The sequence below is a fragment of the Desmodus rotundus genome, chromosome 1, assembly GCF_022682495.2.
Source record: "Desmodus rotundus isolate HL8 chromosome 1, HLdesRot8A.1, whole genome shotgun sequence".
NCBI classification, from domain to species: domain Eukaryota; kingdom Metazoa; phylum Chordata; class Mammalia; order Chiroptera; family Phyllostomidae; genus Desmodus; species Desmodus rotundus.
This window is the reverse complement of record NC_071387.1, coordinates 161,286,854-161,309,990: the sequence shown is the minus strand read 5'-3', so window position 1 is coordinate 161,309,990 and position 23,137 is coordinate 161,286,854. Positions and strand designations below refer to the sequence as shown.

The following is a 23,137-nucleotide window of genomic DNA, read 5'->3' as shown; positions in this document are numbered from 1 at the left end:
TTTAAAAACTCTTTACTTGGAGCTGTGGCTGGTGTGGCTCAGTGGGCTGAGCACTGGCCTGTGTACCCAAAGGTTTCAGGTTCGATTCCTAGTCAGGGAACATGCCTAAGTTGCGGGCCAGGTCCCTGGTTGGGGGCATGAGAGAGGCAACCACACATTGATGTTTCTCTCACACATCAGTGTTTCTCTCCCTCTCTTTCTCCCTTCCTTCCTCTCTCTAAAAAAATAAATACAATCTTAAAACAAATGAGAAAATAACTAAACATTAAAACTCTTTGTTTGGATTGTTAGCTCATGTTGCCAGTGGAGCAGTGCCATCAAAGCAGAGTTGACAGTGTGCGTTCCTAGCCTTGCCCACAGGAGAGAGAGTGCGTGAGGAGGAAGATAGTTAGCACCTGCCCAGTGTCGCAGCCCTTAGCATACAGTCACACTTGATTCTCACCAACTTCATGAATTAGGTGAGGAATGAAATACAAGCTCTATTTTAGAGCTAAGAAAACAAAGATGAAGAGAAATCAAGCAACATGTTGCCCAAACTTGTAAGTAGTAGAACCAGGCTTTCTGATTCTCAATTCAGTACTCTTCACCTTACATATAAAATGCATTAAACAGAGTATATTTACAGTAAAAATGTAAAAAAAGAATTGAAGGAGTACTAATAAACAACATTAAAGATTGAGTAACACATTTTTTACAAATGTGTAATACTGGTGCTTGACAAAATACAGTTTTAACTGGGAAACTAGGGGGTTGTAGCTGGAGACCTAACCGGGATTTTGAACCAAACTGCCAAGCAGGGGTGGTCAAGATTATTTTTTGATTCAAAAACAAGGATGACTAGGAAAAGAATAGGATGGAAAGGAACAAACCCAGGAAACAAGAGAAAAAGGAGGATGGAGTTCTGTGCATAGCTGGACACGCGTGTGAAAAGGAAGAAAGTGGGGAAACTGAGTTAGTGACAATGTGCATAGCTTGGAGGAAAAGACAAATTACTTGGCTGTGAGTGGAAAGAGTAGGGAGAAACAAATCAGGGTGGGGGTCTGTGGGGGGCAATGCACAGGATGCTGCTGACTAGAGGAAGAGTAACCGTGGGGCACCAGAGATGTGACAGACACTAACGGTGCCCTCACCCACACACACAGCCCGGAAAGGGGCACTGCAGAAATGAGCGGCTTAGTAGCTCCTTTGAAGGTGGATGCAACTCATCACTTCTAGCACATGGGTTAGTGGCATGTATATTACTTGGAGATAATTATTATGAAATGTATTTGAATTCTGCTTTGAAAAAGTTTTTCCTTAACTGTATTTGTTTTGTCTCTTTAGTTATACTGACCTTCTTAAAAGCAGAGACCTTATCTTGTTTATCTTTGGATTTTGAGAGCCCAGAATAATGCCTGGTGACGTAGTTTACTGAATGAAGAAACTGCTGCCTAAGTATAAATCACTTGAGGGCAAAGATTATGTTTGTATTTAAAGAAGTCTTTCGAATCTCTCTACAGTGCACAAGGCAGTACCCTGTACACAAAAGTACACAATGGGTGGTCAATTAATGCTTAAAGAATAAGCAATACCTCATCAGGCAAGAGAATGTTATCAGCAGTAGGTACAGGGTAGTGGAACCCTTGTCTGGGAATCGGAATGGGAAAAGAAGCACAGAGGGAAGAGCAATAGAGCTGACAGAAAGGAAGACTAGAAGATGGTATTTAATTTGGCCTTATGGCACTATTTAAAATTTTTAAAGTACTTAATAAGTTACCAAGTACTCTCTCATAGATCCTGTTTACATCCATCTACTGTACAAGGCTATGGGCTGTTAGTGGGAATTTCAGGAAGATGGCCTTAAGCAATCTGGATGACCCCACTTCTGTGTAACGAAGAACTGTCTTTAGATACCAGACCATGCTACTCAAATATTACAGAAATGTCACTGGTAACCACAGAGCACAGTTCAGCTCATTCCAGTTGTTAGACACTGGAGGCAACTGATAGAATCATAGTCGTTTGACTTGTAAGGAGCTTCCCAGAGAAAGGTTCTAACGGAATTATACAGTGAATCTGATTTTGAAACAGGCTTTTTGAAGGCTTACCTAATACTATTTCTCACAGAAGTAAGCTAGTGCTCATTATAAATATTTATCTATTTTTTAAAAAAGAAAAAGACCTTCCTGATTGTTCCTAGACACAGATATGCAAAGTGTATGTAGAACCTAGAAGCCAGGTAATGTAGACTTAATGTCAGAATGCCAATTAAACTCTCTCACTCTTTCTTTTTCCTTTTAGCTTGAAGTCTTCACTTAAAAGGTTTTGTAGCTCAATCTTATTGTATTTCCTTTAGCATCAGGAATTTTACATTGTTACACATGAACATAAATAGAAGAATTAAAAATGAAGACATCCTTTAATGAATTTCTCTATCTATTGATATGAAGTAGACTAAGAGAGTTATTCTAATGGTAGTTAATAATTAGTTCTTATCAGCCATTCTAAATGTATTTTTAACCCACAGAGAACTATTTTAAACTCATCATGACCTACAAAGTATTTAGGCACTCTTCTTCAAAAAATGTGAGGCAAAGGATTAATTTTAGATACTGAAACTCTTGAAGAAAAATACAGGCACACGCTATTGGAAGGCTTACTTTCCTACTTGTATTAATATAATTTTCCTCTAATTATTTTCTTACTCTATTTGGGGGAACTAGAATAGTGATTGAGGACATCTGCATTGCCTAATGAAGGCTTTAAAGACAAATGAGATGTGGAAATGCAAAGCCCTTATAATCACTTTTTCAAATTTACTTCTCATGTTTCTCTACACTTCTTTACATTTTTAAAAGATAATCTAAACTATGTTATTTTGTTTTACAAATATGTAACATCATAACATGATTAAATTGGTTATTACTTGGGTATCCATTAACCGGGTATAGTACATTTTGTAAATGAACCTTAGCATGTTTAGAGACATTCGTAAAAGATTCATTTTTACCCTTTCCCCCAGATTATATACATTAATATTTTAAACTTGTAGTTAATTATATCTGGCCTTCCACTTTCAAACTCTTGTTCAAGAACAAAATTCATAAAGTTACTCTAATAATTTTAATGAGAGTTCTATGTAGAATAAAATGCAGACAAAAAAAGGCAACAGAGAATACACATTACTCACCTTGGAAATACTGTCCATATCTCCTGAGCCTGGAACAAAATACAGAAAGTCTTCATTAGATACTGATTTCATGTATAAATTAAGTACTTCTTTAATATAAATAAATGCAGCATACTTGATGTATTTTCCAGTGTACACCTCCTGAAATTTTAATCTTAAAAAACTTCTTATTTTTACCCTGCCATCAAATAAGTACCACTTGATGGTAAATGCAGGGAAGAGTTTTACCTCTCTAGTTTCCAATTATTTAGTTTTTTAAATAGCAGGATGAAGAAAACTATTGTTATCATAAATTCCTGGAAGTAAAATAATGGAGAGATTAATATATACTACACAATTCAACATTTTAAAATGTAGGTATATATGTGTGTGTGTTCAACTAGAGAGCAAGAGGGAAATCTCTAAATATATTTCATAATATGATGCTTCTAAATCTGATAAAATATAAAATGGACAATGCAACAATATCGGACTTTCTGAACCACATTTTAGTATAATAACCAAAAGCAAAGTATTTTTAATAATATCACATATTTGACAGCAATCAATGCTCATGGCAATTTATCACAAGCAAAAATGTCTTCAAGATAAAATATTGTTTTATTTGATGCTTCAGTAAAATGAACCAGTACTAATCTCTCATTTAAGAAATGGAATCATACTTTATACCTACTGGTATAAAGAAACAATAATTAGATCTTTGCCCCAGTATCAACTTGGTTTTAAATCATTTTAACAATCTCCTGACATAAAAATATTACAATGTTTTAATAGTACAACATTCAGTCAACAGTCACAAATAAAGTTAGGGCTTACTAACATGATTAATCTGTAAATAAGCAAACATAATAAATTTTTCAATAACAAAGGTATGTGTCTAGTTATGACTATATACATGTGTACAATAAGGTTCATTATAGAAAGTAATAAGCCTCATGTCAAGCATATGAAACTCTTTTGCAAATTTTATTTTAGTGAATAATATAACTGAGAATCCTCTAACTATGACCTTAGGTCATCATTTTGTGAATAATTTTATAAGTTAGAAGATCGGAAGGTGAGTTATTTTGCAAGCAACTGGAAAATACAATTCTGGAATGGCACTGTCCGGTAGAAGTCTGTGTGACGGTGGAAATGTCTTCCCGCGCGGTACACTAAGGCAGCCGTTGGCTGACGTGGCTCTGGGCACTTCACATGTGGCAGTGCAAACGAGGAACTGAACTCTACATTCTATTTATTTTTAATTTATAATTAAGTAGTCACACATGGCTAGTGGTTACCATCATTGGACAGGCAAAATAAGAATTCGAAATATAGGCAAAATAGATATGGATCCTTAAAAGCAGAAAAATCTACCAATGTGCTGCAAATAGTTCCGTGATTGTTGAGGCTACATAGCTTTTCAAAGTACCATAAGGTAGCATTTTCTGACCTTGGGTGGGGTTGTAAAGTCTGTGTATAATCTAAGTTACTTATGGGTGTATTTCCTCCATCTAAGTAAAAGATGGTCCATTTTCAAAACAAAAAAATTATCACAAACCTCCACCCCCTTCATAATAAACTTCTTATTAGTTTATAATAATGTTACTTAAACATGTAATACATGTTGTTTTGGTTCTGCATTCGGCCTGCCGCTACATATCGCGGGCTCTGTGACCGGGTTAGTTTGTGCCATTCGTCTCTGTTTCTCACTATCGTGAAACCTGGTGCTCGCTTCGCAGGTATTTGGCTTCGTTTGGCAAGAAGGCGTCACTTATGAAGTGTGTTTCCAACCATAGTCCACACTACTTGAAATCAGCTTTATCGCTGAACACAAAAAAATGTGGGCAGCGTTCTCTCTTAAGAGAATCATTCAGATTATCCAGAATATCATACCAATTTTATTTTAAAAGAGGCAAACATTAAAATACAGAAAGTCATTAAGAAATTCTTGCAAAAAACTAAAAGTTCTCTGAGATTGTATCTACAGACCTTCATGTTTTTTGCATTTTTTATTGTTGTTCAGTTATAGTGGTCCCCATTTTTCCCCTATTGCGCTCCCCTGCCCTGCCCACTCCACCTCCCACATTCAATCCTCCCCCCACCGTTGTCTCTGTCCAAGGGTCCTTTATACGTGTTCCTTGACTTGACCTTCCCCTTCTCCCTCCCCCCTCCCTCCCCTTCTCCCTCCCCTCTGGTCAGTGTGAGTTTGTTCTTTATTTCTATGCCTCTGATTCTATTTGGCTCGCTTGTTTGTTTTGCTGATTAGGTTGCACTTATAGTGAGGTCATGTGGTATTTGTCTTCCACCCTCTGGCTTATTTCACTTAGCATAGTGCTCTCCAGACCTTTAAAAAGAAAGAAACCAGTTGGGAGGACACTGTTGTCCTGCAGGGAAGCTGTGCCTGTCCAAAACAGCAATGCCTCCTTTTACCATGAACACCCAGACTTTGATAGGTTAAAGTGAATACCTGTGAGTATGAGCAGGTTAGAACAAAGTCCACATTTCTGATTTTGAAACGATCTACAGTCATCATAAATAATACACGATAGATTAAACTAACAGGTTGAAGTAAAAAGTGAAGCATTTCAAAATGAGTCACTGTATAGAAAAGAACTTTGCAAATCATATTACCCACTATGTAGAATTAAGGTTTTGTTTTTAATTTATTTCTGAACATCAAATTTAATATCCTTACCTAAAGAGCCATTCATGTGATGTGACTCCATTCCTCCTAATCCACCCATGGGTCCATCTGAACCAGGGCCCATTGGAAACTATTTTAAAAAATGAAAAAAGAATAATATTAACAACAACAACTGTGTATATCAATGTTATAATACCTGCTTTTAACATTTTAGGGCAATTCCACAACTTATTTTCATTTTCAAGTCATTGAGATTATTTTCCTAGGTTTTTTCAGCCTTGTTGATTCTCTCACTGGACGGTCCTACCTCTCTCCTCCTACACTCTCTCTGGATCTTCAGATTAATCCTCATTCACAGCCAAATGTTTCTTCCTCAGATATCCTCAACTAGAAAGTAAATACATTCCAGTGCAAATGATAATCATTCTCTTCTATGCTATTGTGCTATTATAAACAAGAGGTGATTTTTATGAAGCTGCTAAAGATGGTTAATATCTTATTAGTAAGAATGATTCAACATTAACTTTTTTAGCAGACAACCTATTTTTTGTTCACATGGACGTAAATAATTTAATCTCATAGGTTAAATACAGGGTGGGGCAAAAGTAGGTTTACAGTTGTGAGTATGCAAAACACAGAATTTATTCATGTATTATCTATTAGTTATTGTAGCATTTTCCATATGAACAACTTTAAACCTACTTTTGCCCCACCCTGTACATTTAGCCCATTGGGGACAGCTGAATATAGCTAATTCTTCTTGGCAGTCTCAACTATCTCAGTTCAATGGCAATCATTCTACAGCAGTTACAATTAACATTTTAAAAATCAGTGGTATTATTTTATTTTATTTTCAAGTGAAATCTTACTTTGGAAGCCTGGTGCAAGACCTGTGAACAGATGTGCTGTGGAATATCTGGTGGTGGCGAGCTCGTGGCCCCCACCCACTCAGTCTTTCCCCCAAGTCCCTGAAATACTTTTGAGGAAACCTAGACCTGAGTTTGAAGATGCTTCCTAAAATTACCTTATGTTTACAGTTAAGAAAACCCACTGAAAACACTTGCATTTAAAATTTCCCATCCAAAAGCATTTCTTCCATGTTGTGTGACACCGAATACTGCATGTGGTGTGTGCAGTGTACATGTATGTGTGTGTACAGGTCTGGCGGTGGCAGTTACTGATCGGACAGGCTTTGGGGGGAAAAACAATTCCCCTGAGCAAGCAACCTGTCTACTGTCAACTCTGTGTGGAAATAAGATGGCTATCTGTCATCTACGATCATACAAATCACATGCTTATACATTTTCCCAAGATAATGTCAATTCTGTTTTCTAACATTTTGTTGCCTAAAAGCACCTGGATTGATTTTCAGTAAACAACTGGAATATGTGTGCCTTAAATGATAGGTAAAATAAACTAACTCTGAACTTATTGTTGTTGTTCAGTTTTTGTCAAATGCATACGTCTGGGCTGGGAAACCGGTGCTGGTGAGGCCAACAGTCTGTGAACTTAGCCTGGTCTTTTTATCTGGCCCCGCGGTGTTTTAGAAGACGCTAAGATGACAGGCGCGTATGCTCGACCTAGCCCTCGGCAGGTATTTGCTTTTACTACCTCTGGCTGAGATGAATAACATTTGACAAAGTGATATGTTCACCTACTTATCTTGAATCTCTTATGTTTGTATGGAGTTAGAGAACCAGAGTGGAACACACTTGGATGATGTCAGCTTAGCTGCCCCCAGAAATGTCTGCAGTACCATATGCTCTTGGTTTCTTCCTTTGCTCCCACCCTTTGAAATACCAAGTTTTCAGAAATTGTAGCATAAAGATCCTTCCTATTATTTTTGCTGAATTTCTAAAATAAATGTTGTTCTTTATCATATTCAATGTTCCTTAAGATCTCTGTGAAAACACCTTTTGGACATAATTGATAGAAATTTGCTAAAAAAACAATTTATTTGATTATATAAGGAGAATAGTGAGAGCTGAAGTAGTGCTTAAAGGAAAACAGTTAAACCTCCATGCTCCAACATTTCAGTTCTCGTCCAAGCCGTTTGCTGGAAAAAATGTCTCGGTTGTCTCACAAAAATTCGGGTCTCGATTCTCTACCCAGCAGCCCTTTCATGCTGATACCTGTAGGATCAGTCATGCATCTTCAGGTGACAAACAAAGGAGGCTAAGCTTTAGAACGAATTGCTCCTCAGACAATTTTCTGGAACAAATTTAGTTTGAGAACTGAGGTTTCACTGTAATATGCAAGTCACAAATGTGAACTTAAATCAGTAAATTTAGATCTACTGGCAGCCATGTTTAAAAAGTAAAAAGTAACAGGTGAAGTTAATTTTAATAATATATTTTATTTAACCTGTATATATCAAAGGTATCATTTCCACATATAGTCAATATATGCATTTTAATGAGATATTTTACATCATTTATTCGAACTAATTACTAAAAATCCAGTATGTACTTTATACTTACTGCACATCTCAGTTTGGACTAGCTGTATTTCAAGTACCATAGCGTATTGGACAGATTTAAAGTTGCCCTTGGTTGTCTTTACTGTTAGGAAGCTCAACTATAATAATTATTTCATGCTCAGTCTTTAGTATATTTATAAAAATTCTTCTATGTCTTCTGATTTTTCTTTAATTTGAACATATATATCTGTGTAATAACTACATTCTGCTATAAATATTTTTTGTTAATATACAGGTCTTGTATGATGAATAAATAAAATATCATTTTCTTGAAAAGCTGTAAGCTTTAGTGGAAAAATCACAACCATATGCTTTATTAAAATTCTGAAATTCTTTCAGCAGGACTGCCTCAATTCCACACTTAAACTTGAGATTCCAAAATCTAAAGAATAACAAGCATATTCAACTTCCTCATTTATTGTCAAGTTTGTCAGCATAAAAGAAATAAATAGGATCACAAGGAAGAAATTAGTGACAGTAAAATGAGGTAACAATTATACATTACCTGTCATTTTTAAATAGTATTATTATTTGAGATAAAATAAGACTACATACCAACATTTTATAGTTAATTAGATTCACTTTTATATTTAAATTATATAGATATGAAATCTTTGGTCATATATGTTATAGGTTTTTTCAACCCAGAACATAGAAAGAATTCGATTTTTGTGATATCCAATAAGCACCTGGATATGAAATATAAAACTTAAAGAGGATCCAAGAAATGGAACGTACTAAGAGTTTGTCTTCATATACATTGTAAAAATTTAAAAAAATTCATATTTACATTAGGCCTGTTAGGTCCAGGAGGTACTGCATTCATTAAAGTGTACATGTTGTCTCCCGAGTTGGTTGAATCTGAAACAAAATATCACTTAATTAATATCGTTCTTTATAATCTATACCAAGTCATTACAGGGTAATAATCGGAGATGATCTGGACACCTATAGGTATTAATAGCACTTGCACTAACCATTGCTAACATTCAGAAATAAATAAATACCTTGAAGTCATTTTCTGACTCAGAAGCATTATCCCATAGTTGTAAATTAGGACTATTTATCTAATATGTTAGGAGTAATCATTTGAATAATTCAGGTAAAAAGAAATTACCTTAAAAAATCTAAAAAAGATAAAGTTTTTTTTTAAATCATGGACATTTTTTGACTGCTCTAAGCAATTTATATGTGTATGTATGACAAAAATCTTTTAAGATTAAGTAGCTTTTCAGTTTTCATTTTTTCCTTAGGCTTCTTTACACAACTTCAAACTATTATTTATTTAGCTAATTAGTAAAAGATGGTGAAATATCCTGGCTTAATTACAACAGAGAGTAAATGAAAACTATAAAATTGGATTGACAATACCTTTTTTAAAAAAAGATTTTATTTATTTATATTTAGAGAGAGGGGAAGGGAGGGAAAGAAACATCAATGTGTGGTTGCCTCTCACGTGGCCCCCATTGGGCACCTGGCCTGAAACCCAGGCATGTGCCCTGACTGGGAATCAAACTGGCGACCCTATGGTTCACAGCCCATACTCAATCCACTGAGCTAGACCGTCCAGGGCGACAATTCTCTTAATTAAAGTAAAAGCTGGCTTCTTGCAGTACAACTTTTGATAATTTTTTTTCTCATTTTATTCTTGGTTCATTATAATAAAAATAACTGTAGTGTATATTGTATAGTATATATATTGTAGTATATATATTGTAGTGTATATTATAGTGTGTATATATAATAATTTATAGTATTTTTAAAAATTTACATTTTATGTCTATTAGCTAACTCTAAGTTTGTAAATATGTGTTTTTATCGTATATAACCTAGAATAAAAAGATATTTTACATTTGGGATATGTTAATTTTGAAATAAATTTTCTATTTTTCTATAATTACACAGTTTTCTTAAATACAATATAGTAGGTTTTCCTATTTTGAAAAAGATGTGTTTAAAATTTTTTATATGGATTCAGGCAGAACATAAAAATCAACTGCTTCCTCATGGCAATAACCAGAGTTAGTTGGAAATGAGCAATGATTTTCCTTATTTTGTGATTACTTATTAGACATTAATGTTTATTATTTTAGTGCATACCACTTAGAGTCTAGGCTAGATGTCGTGCATCAGTTGTCTGTAGACAGTAATCCATAAATCTAAATATTATTTTTCACTTCCAGATTAATACATCATACCAGCGATTTTCAACTTTTTTCATTTCATGGCAGACATAAACTACTAAAATTCTGCAGCACAGCAAAAAATGTTATATTTTTGCTGATCTGACAAAATTAGGTATAATTTTGATTCATTCACACTGATTCATTGGCTGCTGTCATTTCTTTATTTGACAGTTTAAAGGAAAAGAAGTCCATGCCCCTAACTAACTAGTCAGGTACTGCATGTTTTAAAAAATTCTTGTGGCACACCAGTTGCAAAGTGCTGCGTCACACTGTTGAAAAGTTGCAATGCCCACCTGTTTTTGTGGCCTTAGCTATTTTACATCCTGCTGTATGCCACGCTGCTGCCAACCCCAGGGTACTTGTCCTCCCCTGCACGGGATCGACCTTTTCCATCTCCATGTGCTTGTCTGCTCCTCCTTCCTCCAAGCATCTGCCACGCACTCTCCACCTACCAGATTCTACTCCCTCTTCAAGGCACACTGAAAATGTTATGAAGTTTTTTTTTCTGATACTTCCAAGTGCATGAATTCTGCTTTGCATTACAGTTAATATTTTGTTTTATTCTTCTCTTGCTTCCAAATAGGTTACAGTAAATTTATTGGGAAAAGGGAATATATCTAACTCACATTGTGATCATCAGACAATAAATACCTGTTAATTTAATGGAATAAATTCTATACCATAAAAACTTATCTTTCAGGAAATCTTGGATTGGTTTTTAAACATAGGAAAACTTCAAATGATTTTTCACTTCCATTAACTTTAGTAATTTTACTTACTAATTCTAGTAATTAATTTGAAGGGAAAATGGGCTGTATATTTTAAATATGAAGAAAAGGAAATTTATTGTTTTCAAGATCAATAATATAATTTCATCTAAAAAAGTATTGAGGGGGATAAACTTGGTGTTATCTAGAAAATATCTGATTCCTTTTTGTAGATGGAAAAACTCTATAATAAATAAAGTAGGTCTCCTGGCTGCTATCTTATTTTGGGGGGGTTGGCTTCATATTAGAAGAATGACTGACAAAGAACGAATACATAAAGAATATGCAAAAAAGACAGAAAGATATACCGGTGGCAATTTCTGGCTTGAAAGGAAGTGACTGAATTACATATTGCCTGCAAAGTTGTGTTTCTCAAAAAAAATTCCTTTTAGTATTGTAGTGAAGTGTTTATTAATCACAAGCCACCTTCAGAAATATCTTCAGCAAATAGAAATGCAAATGTGGGCAAGATGTTCAATTCCTGTAATTATATCTTCAATGAATTTTGTTTCGCTTCAATAAAGATGCTCCGAGGACAGAGATCTATGAAATATTTATGATATATTCCAAAGAGTTAGGGAAGCACAGTGAAATTTGCATTAATTCTTAAATTTGTGCCTTTTCTAAATTAGAAAGACTCAACACTTAAACATCATGATTTACTGGTATAATTAATGATATTTAGTTTCAAGCTTCCCCATACCTTAGACGTAAATAAACCAGTTAAAAACATGAATTTAACAGTGTAACATTATTAAATTTTTTCTAAATATAAAAATTTCCCATCTATTTCATTACCCAGAAGTTATCACTGATAAAGTTTTAGCCTATTTTATTGTTTTATTCAATATTTTAAATATTGAATAAAATGGTGATATTGTATTGAATTATGAATATTTTTTCTCCATGGAATTAAACATTCTTTGATAGTAATTTAAATGTTTACATTATATTATGTAAATATTATTTATTTGTTTCACTAAAATTAGATTTGGTATGAAGGTTGTGTCTACTGTCTCACTATTGACTATAACAAATGAGCATTTCTCTACCTAAATCTTAGACTGTACCTCTAATCATTTCTAGTAGTAGGATTATAGTCAAGTGGTAGAAACTTCTTCATGGCTCTTGACACATGCTGCCAGAGCACTTCATAGGAGAGCTATGCCAATGTAAGCGGCCGCCACTGCCACCGCTGGGGTCCTCGAGACACCACACACTTAAATGGTCCGTATTAAAGTCTCAACAAGAAAGGATAGAGCTATTTAAAACAGTTGTGTTAAATGATTACAGGAATACTGAGGTATTTTAGTTTAGAAGATTAAAATCTCCCCCCATACTACATAGTGGGTCTATTAGCTAACTAATAAATACCTAGAGATGTGTAGGGTAAATAACTTTGTAGGCACATCTACATCAATCTAATTAAGATAATAGATTGCTGGGTCTGATTTGTTATATTAAACCTAATGGATCCATGTATTTCATGTGTTACTTATGCACAATTTTTCTAAATTGTGAAATTTGGATCTTTTCTGCGGTCTCAGGAAATCTTTTAGTCAAATAAATTATTGGCAAATTCATACAGATCAACACAATTTGCAGCCTGACTATATGTTACCCACACAGAAATTTTAGCAGAAATTTTCTAAGTGCTGACAGTAACTGGACAATAGTTGTTTCAGAACACCATTTCTTCCTACTTGCTGCCTCTACCCTGCTGCAACCATCAGAGAGACAATGAATACGGTTAACTTGTAGAACAATTTCTCCATGTTGTGATTTTATTCTAATAATGAAGTGCCAATGTGGCCAGTTAGATTACAATACCTGCTGGACTAGGCATGATGGGGGTTCCTGGGGGCCCTCCACCTCCCGGAGGACCCTAAATAATGACACAAAATTTCAGTAAAAATAAGGCATTTCATTAAACAATATAAAGGGAAAAAAGTTAGACATGTTTATAATAATCCAATTTGAAAATAACAGGAAATTTATTTTCTCCATAATTTATTTTCATTGAATGCACAATCATTTCAATCTTATGTTAAAAATAATTTAGCTTAAATATGTTGAGATTGTTTTGATGAGTGCCTCCAAACAATGAGCCTGTAACACTGATTTATTACTCATGACTTAATCACACAGGTATAATGAGGTTGAGAAGAAACTATTTAATAAGGTCTTACAAGTCCATAAAAGAGAAATAATTTTTCTGTTTTTTAGATTTATTTTATTGTAATTTTTTCTTTTGCATCAGAGGCTTCAATAGAAAACTAAAAACCAGAAGCTATTTAAATGTTTACAGAATTCATTGATTCTATTTCTTTCCTCTTTCAGTACCAGTCAAAACCTCTGGAGCATAGTACCTTCATCTATCACATCAATTAGAAATGAGGGGCGATGTTGACTAATGCTGTGGGTTACTAAGGCTGAAGCGACACAGCCTGAAATGGAGATTAGGTAAGTCTAAAATTATTCAGTAATCTCAGAAACCCAAAATGAATAATTCAGGTAATGGGTTTTAGAAATTTTCAGATGTACAGTGATAAAAATAACTACTATGTAGCTAAAGTTTCACTTCATTCCGAGTGTGTAAGTAATAGTCGATTAATTATAAAATTCTCATTCAAATAAACAATTTGAAATCTACAATTTCATAAAACTATGTATCAGGCTTATTGTTAAGTGACTTTAAGAAAAAATAGGTTTTACCCAAATTTTCTTTCATTTTTGTTTCATAGAAAATGTGGAAAAATGAGACTTTCGTAGTGTGTATAACTTAAGGAAACACTGAGCACTAAGTTCACAGGTCCAAAGCAGAGTATGCTTTTCACTGTGTTCATAAAACACTGTTTTCATGCAGGGTAAAGTGCTCATTGATATTCATAAGTATTTCTTTTTTCCTATTCCTGTTGGCTACCACCTCTGAAAATTTCGTCAGGAAAGATTTTCCTTTTTACCATTTTATCCTTGCTTCTCTGTTAGGTATTTCCTCTTAAATACAGGGTGAGGCAAAGGTAGATTTACAATTGTTCATATGGAAAATAATATGATAATTAATAAATAATAATATAAGAATAAACTCTGCATTTCACATACTCACAACCATAAAACCTGCTTTTGTCCCACTCTATACTATAACAAATTGCATTCTATGATGGCTTTGAGATGCAGCAAGGATTATAATGTAATCATGCTTAAAAGGCCATTTGCAAGCTCTTGTAAAATCTGCTAATTTGACTTCAGGAATATATAAATTGTTGAAAAAATTTAACATGTATTAAATAATAAGAAGAATAAAAGTAAGTGTTTTCAATTTCTAAGAATGAAAACATAACTAAAAAAATACCCTCTCATTACCAGTCATTATCCTGCTATCTGATTCTCTCTGCGACTGGGAGAGTTCAATGTCTTCTTAGACTCTGTGTGGCGAGTGGAGGGGTAGGGTGTAGATTATTCTCCCGAAGAACTGCCAATTCAGGCACACCACTGTGTACCTGGGGATGGCTTTTTCATGATTGGACAGAGCGCACTGTACTGGTTTGCAGAAACACATGCTAAAGGAAGACACAGTACTCAGGGCGCTCTTAGCCAGATTGGTAAGTGTTTCACTAATGAACATCAACGTACGTACTGCAGTTGGCAGACGAAACAACTCAATACAAATCAGATGTTCGCTTCAATACACAGAGGCTCTTCTTAACATCTGGACAACTATTTCGATGCCCGAATAAAATGTAACATCAATTCTGATGAGCAAAGAAACCCAAATGTACTTACTACATAATTCCCAGGAGATGCTGAGGAGTATGGTATCTGGAACATGAATGGGACAAAAAAAAATTTAAATTTGTGTGACAGTACAGAAAAGACTAAAATGAATCTGTTTTCCAACTTTTATCAATTTTTAAAATGTATCACAAAGGACAGTAAAGAATAAAGGCATTTTTATCTGTCTATGTGCTCGAAACCTGAACAAATGCAATATTATACTGAACTTACAGAAAGAGGAGACTTTAGTCAAGAGGAGCTTAGACAGAATTACAGCTAGCTTTAAGCTGTATCGGCTTCAGGCCAGTTGCACTCACTGCTTGATACTAATGGCACCTACCCTGTAATGACCAAGACAGATATTTGTGCCGCTCAAAGCCAGAAACCAGTTTTTCCAATTAGTAGCCTTAGGAGATGCAACTTCTAATTTATGTGCATTCTGAGATACTTTATTCTTTTCTTGAAGACAGGTATCTGAGTACTACATTCATTCAATACTTGCTATATACACCTCACCTTTCCCCCTTGCCTTTCTAATTAACTACTAGGAAATAATATAATAAATTCAAATGATTTTGTTAATATAAGTCTCCAAAGACTGCTAATTCTGGGTAACAAATTCCCTCTTTCCTTTCAAATCAAGCTCTTAACCAAGCTCTTTTCTAGAGATTAGAATGCATTAATATAACATTGCTATGATAGTTTTAAAAATAAAAACTGGAAAACAGGTATAAAAATAAACCCCTTTGAGTGTCAGTATTTAAGTTAAATCCAAATATTTTCTTCCTTCACACAAGCTGACTCACTCACCTGAAGATTCTGAACATCCAGAAGAGATATTTTTGCCTTATTCTAAAAAAAGCCAATAAAGCCAATAAATTTCTATCTTCTTGCAGTCAAGACAGCCAGGGCCAGAAGAGAGCATTTAGAGCAGTGAAAAGATTATAGTGCCTGTGCCTGTAACTCTCCTTCCCCCACACCTTCCATGTAATTAAACATAAAAATAATATGCAACCATAACGTAACCAGAAGGAAGTACAACAAAGCTATGGTTTTCCATTGTAAGTAAGTCTTTGATTGGGGAAATGTTTAATATTGTAATTTGAAAACTCTCTCCTCATTGATTGGTGATGTTGATTTGGCTTTAGCACAGAGCACATGTGTCTGAGGCCCTGGGCTGGTCTGCCTGTGGGTAGCTCAGCACTGCAGATGGCCATTCCCAGAGTGCCCTGCGTCCCTAGTGATGAGGATGAGTTCCACCGTGAGTACTGGTCAGTAAATATTTACTCAACTCAGTGAACGAATACAACTTTGCTCTCTTGGGTCCCTTGGGGTTCACGATCTAACATTCATCCTGTGCTTTGTATTATTTTAAACTTGCGCATCTGCCCTTTCCAAAGGACCAATTTATCCATTGGCTCCAATATTTATCTCCTTATAACTGGCTCCTGTTCCTCCGCCTCTATTGTCTACCGTCATTCCTAAGCAACTTTAAAATTTGCTCTAACTACCCACGACCCTTTAGATCTTTGGAATTTATGCTTCACTGCCTCCCTTTACTTTACAAAACACGTCCTTCTCTTCCATTTATGAGTATGACCACATCCTCAACTCTTTACACCAAGATCTAAATACCTCCCTTGCCTGACATTTTTCTTATTCCTCATGATGTTCACAAAAAATCACTCTATTTCAACCAGAATCTTATCCACCACAATTCCTCCATGTTACCAAGTCCATTTTTCCCTGTTTCCTACTAAATTGCCTCTGCCCCTCCCCCATGCCACTGATGCATTCTATTTCTTTCTCCAATATCTTAAATTCATTATCCTAAAGCCTACTTGGTTGATTTCCACTTTGTTGATCACTTTCTAGCTAACTTTTCTGTCTTACAGTAGGGATTTCCCGAGAGAAACACAAAACAAGCTTGAGAAGGTCCAACATATAATCATGTTGTCCAGCTTTAACCTACTCTTCATGAATATGTGGCAGCATTTTGGCTCAACCCTTAGGGAAGCCCTGAAGCACCCTATAGTGGGCCAGTAAATCCTGCAAACTCATGAGGAAAAGCCCCATTTTGTAGCCAGTTTCTGTGGTGTAAATATTCCCTCATGGCAGATTACAAACTCCGAATGATTTAACAATCAGCTCGCAAAATTCCTGAATATTTAACAATCGACTTCTCATGATGACTATACCATCCTGAGCTGGTACCCTGCCCTTCTGCCATACATTAAAGGCATCAAATTCTTGCTCTGCCTTCATCGTTACCTCCATACTTTGTTATTTATAGATTTAAATTTTTATCCATTTATCTCAAGTAGAAAAAAAGTATCTGTTTGTTTCCCAAGCTAGCCCCTCCCGATCATCCTGTTTGTCCTAAGTCCTTATTCCTTTTATGTTTTTAATTTCTCCCTCTCCATAGCTCCTTCAAATATAGTTAAATATAACAAACATTTAAAAATACTTAAAAATTTCATCTCATCTAGTTCAATTTCCTTTCATTTTTGCCCTGTTAAGCTTTTCAATTTTGGCCCATACTCACTGTTCCTACTTCAGATTCCTTGATGCCCTCATTAAAAGGAGTGCCCCTGCCCTTGCACTCCACTGAGCCTGCCCTCCTGAAAGTTAATAATTAACAATAATGACAGAAATAAAGTGTTTTCCCTTCTAAGAATGAAAACAAAACTACCCCCCCCCCCAGGATGAGAGACATAAAATATGACAATGTAGTTAGAAGTACTATGTGGGCACAGAAGACATTATTTGAACTGGGCAGCTGACACTTACAGATGGTGGGTAGCCCCCAGAAAGACAAAGAACAGCACTATAGGAAGGGAAGGAGGGAGGCAGGGAAGAAAGAAAGGAAATAGTTTATTAAGGAAATGATTACGTGATTTCATACAGCTGCTGCAGTGTGGGACTTAGAGGGGCTGTAATAAATGTTGAGGTTTATGGTAGACTGTGAATGAATTTAACCTGTAGGAAATAAGGAGATCAGGTTTTAGAGAGACATGTTGAAGTTTATGTTTCAGTGAGACAGATAATTCTAGAGGCACCACAGAATATGAATACAAGTTAGGGGACGATTATAAAAAGTCTAGACAAGAGATGATAAAGAGGGTTTTATGCAATGTCGATTAAGATAAGAGGAGGAGAATTTGAGAGACTTTTGGCAAATGTACTAGGCAGGGCTTGGTGATAGCCCTGGGTGAGGCAGATGAGGGAAGGAGAAAAGTATGGTAATTCCTAGGTTTCCAATTTAGTGACTGGGTGGATGATGGTGCTACTGACTTATAAACAGGGAATTCAGGAATAGAGACAAGACTGAAGAAATGTCTGACATGTTGAATTTGAAGGCACTAGTAGACACTGAGGCAGATGTGATCAGCAGGTATTTAGAAATATAGGTCTAGAGCTCATCAGAAATTAGGACTAGAGCTACAACTTCAACTGAATAAATATCCATTTTGTGCTGGGCACAGCATGTGATCTAGGATTCAATTAGATATTGTGATATTTGAAATCACATAAAAACATTAAAATGAAAAAAAAAAAACCTGAGGGTTGAAATTAGAAAGCATTACCAAATGAGAAAAGGTGAATGTGACCAAAGGAAAATCAGGAGAAAATATCTTACAAAAGTTAAGCAAGTTAGACTTTTATGAAGCAGGGAGTGTGTGCAGCTTGGCGAGGAAATGTCTAAACTGGGCTTCTTCTTGAGTCCTGTCAGGCTCAAGCCTTTCAGCTTTTCTGTGACACATATAAGAACACAATATACAAGGAAGTAAGTTAATATAAATATAAAAATAAAGAAAGATTTTTTAAATGAAAAATTAACAAATATTTAAAACAAAATCAAAGTGTCAAATATTTCAGAAGTCGGGTATGATTGAGAACAGGAAACAAGTCATTGTGTTTGGTTAGCAAATAGGTCACTGGTGACCTTCAGAATAGGACTTTCATGGGAATTGAAACTGTTGAGAAGTCAGTTCAATAATTCTTTCTTTATCACCTGCTGTGTTTCAGGCACTGCCCTGCTACATACAGTAATGAAAGCCACGAAGGCTGAGGAATTCCCTGTCCAGTAGAACGGTGGTGAGAAAGTGGATGTGTGAGAGAGAAGGGATGGTGTTTTGAGACCGAGGAAAGGTAGACAGTATTTTGTCAGCTACCCCTCCCAACGCTAGAGGAGTGGAAGACTAGGGGTTTAAGGACGTCTTGGGATTTTGTTCACTGGAGCAGTGTTAGAGGAACATTCTAGTCAATGGAAAGAAATAGACTGAAGACTCCTTTGGGAGAATGAATGAGCAATATATAAAGAGAATAGATAAAAGGGTTAGTATCGAAAAGAAAAAACATTTCTTTTTCTGAGACAAGGAAAAAAAAAGAAGCCTAAAGGTCTGATAATATTGGAGGTGAAGGGTAGCATCTAAAGAACTTTTAGTCTCAGGGTCTTATTTTTTCTCTGTAAAATATGAGACAATTTTAGCTGATAGGGAAGGGGCCAAGGATAAGGAAAGCAAAAAAGGTAACTGAGTTAAGAAATAGGAAATAAAACCTGCTGATCAAGTATCATGCAGACTCAGCAGAAGCTGAATGTTACAGATTTAAATGATCACATAATGTATAAAGTACAGTTACAGAAACATGCATTAGGCGTCGTGGAAAAACTGAAGGTGGTGTCTACAAATAATTCAAATTTAACATTCCAAAACAAAGCTCACTGTCTGCCCCCTAAACCTCCTCCTTCTCCTGTGTTTCTACTCAGTTTGTGTTACTCTTATTCTCCCTGATACTGGATGCAAACATTTGAAGCCACTTTCAACTTTTTCCTTCTCTTTATCCCCAAATCGAATAGGCCACCAAGTGTTTTTGATTCCATTTGTGAAATGTATTTGCACCCTTCCTCTTATCACCACCCTGCCTCAGGCTCTGATAACATTTTATAAGGTCTATTACCATAATCTCCTAATTTTGCTTCCTTATTGGATCCATTTTATATACTATCTTTTTAAAACACACCTTCCACATAGATGATAAATTACAGATTTCTCAAACATCCAAAGCCCTATATACATTTACTTTTTCAGTTTTTATTGCCCTTTATGCAATAATCACAAACAATTCCCAATCTATGCTCCCTAATACCCTAATAACTATTCCTCAAACATTTCTTGCATTTCTCTTCTTTACATTTGTCAAGCTTTTCTTCAACTCCAGTGTCCAGATTCTCCCTAATGTAATTAATCTACTTTCTCCATGCCTTCCATACTCAATACAAAATAGCCACTAATATGCAATGAGCCCTGGCTGGGCACAGTGGATTGAGTACTGACCTGAGAGCCAAAGGGTCGCTGGTTCAATTCCCAGTCAGGGCATATGCTTGGGTTGTGGGCTGGGTCCCCAGTTGGGGATGCACGAGGCAATCATAGATTGATGTTTTTTTCCCTTCCTTACCCTCTATACATACATACATACATACATACATACATACATACATACATACATAAAATCTTTAAATAAACATGTTGTGAATGTTTAAAAAATATGCAGTGAAAGAGTAACTAGATTTTTTTTTAATGATTAGTAATATTTACCTATGTAGCTTTCTTCAATTCAGATGTTTAATACTTTAAGCAGTGGTTTACTAGAAGTCAGGGAGGGCAACTTCAAGACATTATCAGTGTCACTATAAAGTTGAAAATATTCTATTATTTTTTAGTTTTTTTCTAAACGAGCATCTACACACACAGAGCAGAACCTATCTGGAGTAAGGTATGTGTATTCACTTAGGCTTAATCACTTTAATAGAAGTTCATTTTTCCCCCTTAAAGGAGCTTCCTTTTTCTTTTAGGTCAAGCTAGTGAGCTGACGACTGCAATGCTATGATGAACATTTGTTGTTTTGTTTACCCCTCCTGCTAACAATTCCTTGAACTTTCTTTGGTGACCCATAACTCCCTTAGTTTTCCATGTGGTTTAGATGGGGCTCAGAAAGTGGGCACATGGCCTTGGTTTGGCCAATACATCATCATACACTCTGGTCATAACTAGTTCATGAATGAACATACGATCAAGCCAAGCAAATCCAGTTCAGCTTGTTACTCCCACTACCTGTGCTCAACTGATAGAGAGTCCTGCTCTTCGGGCTCAACTGGGAGCTCTGAGGATACAAATCGGGAGCTTTGTGCACTCCGCTTGCCACGACCAGGGGAACAAAGTTAAGCGATGAATACAGCCTGGGTCCTGACAACATTATTTGAATCCTTGGAAGCAAGTGTGCCCAAAAGCAAATTTGTATCTGGACTTTTCGGATACATGATCCAGTAACATTGAACCTAGTTTGAATACTTTTCTGGACCTTCTAATACAAGTGCCTCCAAAGAAAATTAGGATATTTTCAATAGAAGTGCTTGCTACTTAATGATTAAAATTTGCTGTACAGCTAAACTCAAGTGCACGTAGTAACTTGTGAAAAATATAAAAAAGGAAAATTAGTTCGTGAGTTGTAAATAAACTTCCACATAAGAATGGGGTCAATACTAGAATGCTCAGATTAAAGAAAGTTAAAATTCAAAATCATAGTTTTATTTCAAATTAAAAACAAGAATTTTTTTCTTAAAATCTTTCTCATACTACCATGTAAAAGGGTGCCAAAACATTTTTGATCAAAACACCTTTACAAGAGAAAGCTCTGGATAAAGATTAAGGAAATAAATACACTGTGGATAATGGTAGGCAGAGCACTCACTTGCAGACAAGTTACAAACTTAGAAAGTAGAAAGTTTAGAATAAACTCTGTTGTGTTGGATTGAAAATGAAGCATTGGTGTGCACTCATGGTTTTAATATACATATATATAGATACAGAAAGATACAGATGTGTGTGGGTGTGCATATATATACACACATCTGTATCCTAGTTGTGTTGGTTGAGAAGGTATAGAAACTACATTACTCTGATGGATTCTAAATACCACCCTCCACTAAAAGGAACCAGGGATCCTCCAAGAAATGGCTGTTTCCAGGGCTAAGGCTAGGAAATTCAAGATGCTCAAAGGATAAAGGGGACATGTCAAAGGTATAACTGATTCAGCGTGAAGAGGTTCCTACTGAGAAAATCAGGAGTAATTTTAGGATCAAAAAATCTACTGAATAAAATAAGAATCCATGAGTACATCTGATATGAATGAATGAATGAATGAATGAGACAGAAAAACTCTTTGTTAGAGTAGAAAGTGAACCGGTAAGTGATAAATAAAAGATAGAATTAGTAAATAGCCATTTGGCAACCAACATGGTAAAACAATGATTCAGACAAGAATCATCAATGGATAAAAAAAGATATCAGTGATGCTGAGCATCTTTCATATGTCTCTGGGCCCTCTGTGTGTCTTCCTTGGAGAAGTGTCTGTTCAAGAACATAATCAACAAAAGAAAAAAGCAAACAAAATATAACCAGAGACATTGAAATTAAGAACAATGTAACAATAGCCAGAGGGGACTGGGGAGAGGACAGTGGGGAGAGAGGTCTACAGGAGCTACTATAAAGGACACAAGGACAAAATCAAGGGGGAGGGTAGAGGTGGGGGAGGGAGGTAGGATTGGCTGGGGTGGGGTGGAGGGATGGGGAGAAAATGCAGACAATTGTAACTGAATAAAAATTTTAAAAAAAGATATCAATGGATAGCAGATGAAAGTATTAGGAGGAAGAGAATATTTATTGTAGTTTGAAAGTATGCCTCTGCAAGTTAATAATTACAGAGGAAAGAATTAATTTTATAGGAGAGGAACCTGATCAGCACCATTGGAACTAAGTGATCAAAGTTAACATTACACGTAAGGGGATGAATCACCATCATCTGCCTTCTGAAAACATGCACGGAGAAAAACACAAAATTACTTCTGTGGCATTTCTGCCAAATATGCATAACCTGAATCTAATCATAAAGAAACATCACACAAAACTAAATTACAGGACATTCTGCAAAATAAATTGGCTTGCATTCAACAAAACTGCAAGGGTAAGGGAGACAAAGAAAAATTGAGGAACTGTTCCAGATTGAAGGAGACGAAGAAACATGACAGACGAATGTGACAAGTGAACTGGGTTTTTATTCTGTTACCAAGAATAC

The 23,137-nt window shown here is 35.5% G+C and overlaps 1 protein-coding gene across 10 annotated transcripts in view; it reads right to left on the bottom strand.

The window, feature by feature from the left end:
* SSBP2 (single stranded DNA binding protein 2) overlaps window positions 1-23,137 on the bottom strand; it is a 249,913-nt gene that overhangs the window by 12,129 nt on the left and 214,647 nt on the right. For all 10 annotated transcript variants that reach the window (XM_045197921.3, XM_045197919.3, XM_071219490.1 and 7 more), the window contains 5 exons: window positions 15,011-15,046; window positions 13,058-13,112; window positions 9,065-9,135; window positions 5,847-5,925; window positions 3,170-3,198 (listed from right to left, as the gene is read on the bottom strand). In XM_045197921.3, coding sequence (XP_045053856.1) covers window positions 3,170-3,198; window positions 5,847-5,925; window positions 9,065-9,135; window positions 13,058-13,112; window positions 15,011-15,046 — 270 coding nt within the window. The remainder of the gene's footprint in view (window positions 1-3,169; window positions 3,199-5,846; window positions 5,926-9,064; window positions 9,136-13,057; window positions 13,113-15,010; window positions 15,047-23,137) is intronic.